This window comes from Fonticula alba (assembly GCF_000388065.1).
Source record: "Fonticula alba strain ATCC 38817 unplaced genomic scaffold supercont2.5, whole genome shotgun sequence".
NCBI classification, from domain to species: Eukaryota; order Rotosphaerida; family Fonticulaceae; genus Fonticula; species Fonticula alba.
The window spans coordinates 911,660-919,623 of NW_009242975.1; the positions used below are offsets into that span (position 1 = coordinate 911,660).

General features: G+C 66.5%; 1 protein-coding gene across 1 annotated transcript in view; it reads left to right on the top strand.

Annotated features, from left to right (window-relative positions):
• Positions 1–7,964, top strand: part of H696_03395 (hypothetical protein) — a 9,169-nt gene continuing 1,205 nt past the window's right edge. Inside the window, exons 1-4 of the mRNA XM_009497260.1 lie at positions 1–296; positions 509–746; positions 893–1,332; positions 1,520–7,885. Coding sequence (XP_009495535.1) covers positions 78–296; positions 509–746; positions 893–1,332; positions 1,520–7,885 — 7,263 coding nt within the window. The 5' untranslated portion in view covers positions 1–77. The remainder of the gene's footprint in view (positions 297–508; positions 747–892; positions 1,333–1,519; positions 7,886–7,964) is intronic.

Genomic DNA, 7,964 nt, shown 5'->3' on the forward strand with positions numbered 1-7,964 from the left:
GAGTTACCGCCGCCCACCGCCCTCCCCCCTGCGTGTGCGCCGCTAGAGAGCGAGAAAGAAGTCGCCCGGTCATCACCATGTCCAAGATTTCGCTCCGTGTCTCCATCCCCAAGATGGGGTCCACCAAGACGCTGCAGTTCAGCCTGGACATCTCCATCGCCGAGGCCTGCCGCGAGATCCGCAGCTCCATCAACGAGGATCCCTCCAGTGGCGCTGACCACGGTATCTTCTGGCCCGAGCAGACCAAGTGGCTCGACCCCCGCCGCACGTTCAACTTCTACGATCTGTCCAGCGGTGTACGCACCACCCCTTGCCCCCGCCCCCCCCCCCACCTCCCCTTCTGCCTCTCCGCCTCCGCGTCAATGCTTCCTCCCTGCTTCTTCCCGTCCCTTCCCCCTCCCAGCGAGTCTAACCGGTGGTCTTGTTCCGCCTTCGCTCCCTCCCCTTTCTCCGGGTCACCGCGCACCCATGCGTCCCTCCACGTGTGCGCCATCTTCCCGCTCCCCAGGCTACCATCGAGTACCGGAAGAAGCATCGCCCGCAGAAGGTCCGCCTGGCCGATGAGTCCGAGAAGACCTGGCTGGTCGATGACTCGCTCACCATCGAGCAGCTGACGGCCTTCGCCTGCGAGAAGCTCAACATCCTCAACCCCGACGAGTACTCCTTCACCACGGAGAAGCTCGAGGCCAAGAGCCGCGAGGCGGCCGTCGAGGCCCGCCGCAAGGGTCTCTCCCCTCCGGGTGATGGTGCGTCCTCTGGGCGGGCTGTCCTTCGGCTCCCTTGCCTGCTCCCTCTGACCGCGGTCCGGGTTTGCCCTCCGACTCACCCTCTCTCTGTTCCCCCCCCCCCCGCCCCTCCCTCCCTCGCCGAATCATCCCCGTGCCTCGCGCAGCTTGGCTGATCCCCAGCAAGACCCTCAAGGAGCAGGATGTCGACGAGTCGGAGGTTCTGATCTTCCGCAAGAAGTTCTTCTTCTCCGATCAGAACATCGACCGCAATGACCCGGTTCAGCTGAACCTCGTCTACAACCAGGCCCAGCAGTCCATCATCCGCGGTGTCAACCCCTGCACCCAGGACGAGGCGGCCCAGTTCGCTGCCCTGCAGTGCCAGATTCTCACCGGCAACCATGAGCCCGACAAGCACACCAAGAGCGGCTTCATCGAGTGGAAGAACTACCTGCCGGACGAGTACGTCGGCAAGAAGGACGTCGAGAAGAAGGTCTACATGGAGCACCGCAAGATCCAGGGCATGACTGCCGAGAATGCCAAGTTCCGCTACATTCAGCTGTGCCGCTCCCTCAAGACCTACGGTATCACCTTCTTCCATGTCAAGGTTCGTCTTTTGATTGCTCCCTCCCCCCCCCCCCCCCCCCCCCCCCCCCATAGCCGGTGTTTCTCTCCCTGCCACAGTGATGTGTGCACATGATGCACCTGCCCGACTGTGTGCATCTGTTGTCAGCAGTGACTCACCCCCTCCCCCCTCCCCCTCCCTCCCCGGATCTTGCGGTTCACGCCCGCAGGAGAAGCTCCCCCGCCGCAACAAGCTCATCGACGTCCTGCTCGGTGTCACCCGTGATTCGGTGATGCGCTTCGACGGCGAGACCAAGGCCCTGCGCGACAACTTCCCCCTGACCACCCTGCGTCGCTGGGCCGCCACCCCCACCCACTTCACCATGGATTTCGGTGACTACGCCGACAGCTACCTCATCTTCCAGACCCAGGAGGGTGATGCCATTTCGCAGCTGATTTCCGGTTACATTGATATCATTGTCAAGAAGAAGAAGAAGGAGGCCGAGCGCCAGTTCGACGATGATGAGGCCGAGGTGGCCATCAGTGACGAGACCATCCCCGCCAGCAAGGCCACCGCCATCACCATGGTCACCGGCCAGCTGGGCCTCCAGGTGGAGGTCAATGTGTCGCAGCCCGGCGTCGTCGGTGGTGCCGGCAGCTCCAGCAGCTCCTCCGGCAGCATGGCCCAGATGATGGGGTCCTCTTCGGCCGGCACTCTGGCCGGGGGTCGTGCCGGTGCCCAGGCCGGCGGCCAGATGTCCCTCGAGAATATGACCGACGCGCAGAAGGCCCTCTTCCAGACCATCATGAGTGGCTTCGCCTCCATCAATGCCGCCCAGTCCAACCTCAGCATCACCAATGTCCTGCCGGCCACCGGCAGCGATCCGGCCGCCCTGCAGTGGCGCCGCCATGCTCTGGACCAGAACCGCCAGGAGGTCAGCTCGCAGCTGGCCGCGCACCTGGCCTCCACGGCTTCCATCTGCACCCTGACCAATGTCGATGTCAACAAGATCGACTATCCCCAGGTGGGCACCTGCGTCGGGTCCATCTCGTCCAACCTGACGGTCCTGACCAGTGGCTCCAAGATGGTGGCCGCCCTGCTGGATGACCCGAATGCCAGTGAGGCCCTGCTGGACGCTTGCCGCCAGCTGTCCGATGCCACTCAGCGCTTCTTCACCGCCATGCAGCCGGTCATGCTGACCGGCGAGAAGCGCCAGGACATGCTGGGCGAGGCGCGCGCCGTGTCGGCCGCCGCCTCGGCCATGCTCCAGGCCATGGGCGAGCAGGATGTCTCGCCCAGCGCGCAGTCGCTGCTGAATGAGCTGGCCAAGGCCGTGGCCCTGGCCGTCTCCGAGGCTGCCCAGCACTCTTCCAAGAACATCACCACCAAGTGCGAGAACCCGACCGATCGCGCGGCCGTGGCCCAGGCCATCCGTGATTCGGTCCTGTCGGCCTCGCAGCTGGCCGTCACCACCAGCATCGTGGCCCCGTCCATCCACACGCAGCTCTGCCAGCAGGAGCTCATCACCAATGCCGATCAGGTGGAGAAGTGTGTCAATGCCCTGGTCAGCCGCGCTCGCCAGGCTTGCAATGATGGCCACGCCAATGACCAGCTGGCCGGCATGGCCGACCGCATTCGCGATGCCCTCAAGCGTCTGATCGAGTGCGCTCGCCATGGTGGCCAGGATGCCGAGGAGATGTCCGAGCTGGAGCGCCAGGCCGAGATCATCATCAGCAACATCCAGACCATCATCGACAATCCGTCGGATTCCGTGCGCATGATTTCCTCCATCAAGACCCTGGTTGGTGCTTCGTCGAAGCTGAGCAACCTGCTCAAGCAGCAGGCCATGGAGTCCAATGACCCGGCCGAGCGTGATCGCCTGCTGGATGCCGCTCGCAACCTGGCCGGGCTGACCCATGCCCTGGTGGAGGTCGGCCGTGAGGCTGCTCGTAACCCGAATGACCCGCGCATTCGCGAGAATCTCCTGGCCGCCTCGCGCAACCTCCAGGCCGCCACTCGTGCTGCCCTGACCCTGGACCAGTCCCACCGCAAGGCCTTTGTTCGCCTGCTGGGCGCGGCCAAGTCCAATGCCGCCACGCTGACCCAGCTGATCAGCGCGGCCAAGGCCTGCTCGCCGTACAACCGCAACCAGGCTTCCCAGATGCAGTTGATCAATGCCTCCAAGAATGTGGCCGATCGCACTGGCAACCTGGCCCTGGCCATTCGCGAGTTCAGTGACAACCAGGATGACCCGAGCTCGCAGCTGCGGCTGCTGGCTGCCTCCAAGGCCATGCTGGCTCCGGGCGCCTCGTCGCTGGCCGCCGCGCGTGCTGCCTCGCAGACGGTCGGTGACCAGGCGGCCCAGGCCCGGCTGCTGAACATCTCCCGCACGGCGGGCGACTCGCTGCGCCGCCTGAAGGAGGCCATCGACATGGCCGAGTCGCTGTCCGGCTCGCTGGAGCTGGATTCGGCCATCGATTCGGTGCGCGCCTCGCATGGTCTCATCAAGCAGGCCCAGGAGAGCCACGCCGCTGGGACCCTGCAGCCGGGTCCGGACCAGTCGCTGGAGCTGTGCGAGCTGGATGCCGTTGCCAACACCAAGGCCATCGGCACCTCCCTGGCGCAGCTGTGCTCGGCCGCGGCCCAGGGCCACGAGAGCTACACCGGTGTGTCGGCTCGTGATTCGGCCGCCGCCCTGCAGTCGCTGGCCAACGCCGTGACCGGTGTGGCCGCCTGCTGCACCGACCGTGATGATGGTCGTGCCTTGCTGGAGGCCGCTCGCGAGCTCCTTGCCCAGTCCGAGGCCCTCATCCGCTCGTCCAAGACCTGTGTCGGGAGCAAGGGCGACCCGGAGGCCCAGCGCGATCTGGCCCAGCATGCGGCCGCTGTCAACCGCTGCATGACCGCCCTGATCGAGGCCCTGCCCGGCCAGCGTGAGATCAACCGCTCGATCGCCAGCATGCGCGACCAGCTGCAGGGCTTCTCCGGTGCCACCCCGGCCCCGGTGGCCGGCGACACCTTCATGACGGCCCAGTCGCGCCTGACCGCCTCGGCCGGTGCTCTGAATGTCGCGGCGTCGGCTCTGGTCGGTGCGGCGCGCAGCTCGCCGCAGCAGCTCCAGGCCGCTGCCCAGCAGCTGGAGCAGGCCTTTGCCAGTCTGATTGCCGCCGGTTCGGCCATGCAGTCTCAGACCTCGGACCCGGCCGTGCGCGCCGAGCTGGACCAGTACATGAACGACGTGTTCAACAGCGTTTCCTCGCTGCTCCAGTCGTCCATGGCCTACAGCGCCGATCCTTCCGGCAACAACCTGGCCAACCTGCTGAACCTGGCGGCCAAGGGCGTGGCCGACTCCATCAGCAACCTGCTGAGCCTCGGTGCTTCCGGCGCTCCGGGTGTCAAGGAGGCCAACTCCGTCATCCAGAAGCTGGATTATGCCGTGGCCAAGGTGGACACCGTCAACTCCACGGTTCCCGACACTTCGGACACCTACCACCAGTCGCTGCGTAAGCTGGCCGACTCGCAGACCGCCCTGCAGCAGTCCTTCGCCGCGGTGACGGCCTCCTCCCGGGGCGGTGTCATCCAGTCGGATGTCGGCACCCACATCACCAAGATGGGTGACTCCATGCTGGATGTCGTCGATGCGGCCGTTCGTGCCCTGTACCTGATCGGTGTGGCGGATCCCGGCTCGACCGAGGCCCGTCGCCAGGTCATCAGCGCCGAGCAGGTGTCCCTCTCGGTCAAGGAGGTGCAGAATGCCTGCGGGCGCCTGCGCGACCCGGCCACCGTCGGTGCGGACATCATGGCCGCCGCCACGGCCATCGCCCAGCATACCTCGGCCCTGTGCAATGCCTGCAAGGCCGCCTCGGTGGCCACCTCCGACCCGGAGGCCAAGCAGCAGTTCCTCGGCTCGGCCAAGGCCATTGCCACGGCCACCGGTGCCCTGGTGGCCGACATCAAGTCCCTGACCGCGCACCAGCACGACCCGGCTGCCCGTGTGGCGGTCGAGACGTCGGCTCGCCCGCTGGTCGAGGCCGTCCAGGCCCTGCAGACGCTGTCCTATTCGCCGGAGTTCGCGGCCACCCCGGCCAAGGTTTCCCTCACCGGGCAGAACACCCAGGCCCCGCTGACCCACTCCAGCCGGGACTTTGTCATCTCCTCCAAGGACACCGTGGAGGCCATCAAGAAGCTGTGCCTGGACCCGACCGATGTCACTCAGCAGGCCTTCAACGACCTGGCCAAGGCGGTTGGCGACCAGCTCCGTCGCCTGGTCAACCAGGCTTCCCAGATGGCCCCGGGCCAGCTGGAGTGCAACGAGGCCATCGACCAGGTGAACATGGCTTCGGCCGAGATCCAGGCGGCTTCGGTGAATGCGGCCGTCGGCGAGCTCCAGCCCACCGACCCGACCAAGACCACCGACTCGGCGCAGTTGAGCCAGGTGCTGCTGAACAACTACCGCGCGGTGCTCAGCTCGGCCGAGCTGGTGGCTGCTTCCTCCAAGACCGGTCATCACTTTGCCCAGGCGGTGGAGACCCTGTCGGAGAACTTCGAGCCCTTCGCCACGGCCACCATCGACACGGCCGCCGCGGCCAGTGTCAATGGCCTGGGCCAGGATTACCAGGACCGTCTGCTGGAGGCGGCCAAGAACTTCAGCGAGGCCGTGGCCGCGCTGCTGTACCCGGTCAAGGCGGCCGGTGGCAATCCCGACGCCACTGCCCAGCACATGCGTGTCGACCAGCAGCTGGCTCGTCTGCAGGACGCCGGCAAGGAGCTGGTCCGCACCGTGGAGGGCGGCTCCGGTGGTGACTACGAGATCATCAATGATTCCATCGCCACCGTGTCCGGCGCCATGGAGCGTCTGGCGGTGCCGATTGCGGCCGGCAGCCCGGACAGCCCGTCGGCCGCTGGCGGTGCCCACGCCGGCCGGCCGTACAACGAGCTGGCCGACGAGGTGATTGCCGGGACTCGTGTGCTGGCGCAGCAGCTCGGTGAGCTGGCTCGTGCGCGTACCTCCGCCGAGGTGTCTCGCCTGGCCACCGACATCGCCCACAGCTTCAACCTGCTGGCGGACACGGCCCACGCCGCGGCCGGGGCCACCAACGAGGCCGACGTGTCGACCAGCATCCTGGATGCCGTTCGTCTGCTTGGTGGGTCGATGATTCGCCTGCTGGATTCGTCGAAGCTCGTGGCGGCCAACCCCAATGACATGCAGGCCCGCAGCAAGGCCGGCACCTCCAGTCGCGAGGCCACCACCAATGTCTCGCGCCTGGTGGCCGCCGTCAAGACCGGGTCCAAGGGTGTGCAGGCTTGCGAGCATGCGCTCTTCGTCATCGACGACATCCTGGCCGATCTGGACACCACGCTGATGTTCGCCTCTTCCGGCACTCTGGACCCGATTGGCCAGTCGCAGCCCTTCGGCCATTACAAGGAGCCCATTGCCGGGGTGACTCGCGAGCTGGCCGGCAATGTCAAGGCCCTGCTGGAGTCCATTTCCCAGACCCAGGACCACCTGGCCGAGGCTTCGGGCAATTCGGCCGACTCGATGGCCACCCTGCGCGACCACATCAAGAATGCCGTCACGGCGGTTTCCTCGGCCGATGTCAAGGCCCAGACCCAGCTGCTGGAGGCTTGCATTGCGGTGGCCCAGCAGCTGAAGGACAACATCGAGGCTTCGGTCCGGGCGACCAGCCGCCGTCCGGAGGACATCGCCAACATGCGTACCTCCACCAAGCGCATGACCGAGACCATCCAGAACCTCATTTCCGCGGTGAAGCTGGTTGGCGACGAGTCGACTCGTGCCCTGCGCTCGTTGGACTCCTCGATGGATGCCGTGCGCGCGTCCATCGCCCAGCTGCGCTCTGACGACCCGGTTCAGGGTACCGCCCTGCCGGAGGATGTGGTTCTCTCGGCCAAGGCTGTCACCGCGGCCGCGGTGACCCTTGTGTCGGCCAGCACGGCCACCGGCCCGGCGGCTCAGGATGACCTGATCAAGGCTTCGACCGCCGCTCGCGTGGCTGTCGATGACCTGCTGCGCGCTGGTAAGGCCGTGTCGGCCGAGGCGCCCGAGGACAAGCGCGCCCAGATGCACAATGCCTGTGCCAAGGGTGCGGAGTCCGTGCTGACGCTCTTCGACACGCTGAAGGCCGTGCTCGGGGCCTCGCGCTCCGGCGACCAGGTCACCACCAATGCCATGCGTGGCAAGCTGCAGAACAGTGCCAAGCAGGTGGCCGACTCCATCAACCTGGTGGTCGGTGCCGCCGGGCACATGGTTCCCACCGGCTATGTGGACCCGAACGACCCGAATGTCATTGCCGAGCGCGAGCTCCTGGCCGCTGCTTCGGCCATCGAGGCCGCTGCTCGCAAGCTGGCCGCCCTGCAGCCGGCCGAGGGCCCGCGCGCCGCCAACGAGGATCTCCCCTTCGAGGAGCAGATCGTCGAGGCTGCCAAGGCCATTGCCATGGCCACCAGTGCCCTGGTCCGCTCGGCCACCCACACCCAGCGTGAGATCGTGGCCAACGATCGCCAGACTTCCGTCCGTGCTGGTACCCCGTACCACAGCGACGGCACCTGGTCCGATGGTCTGGTCTCGGCTGCCAAGGCCGTGGCCTCGGCCACCGGCGAGCTGTGCGAGGCCGCCAACGACATGGTCCAGGGCAAGGCCGACCGTGATTACAAGG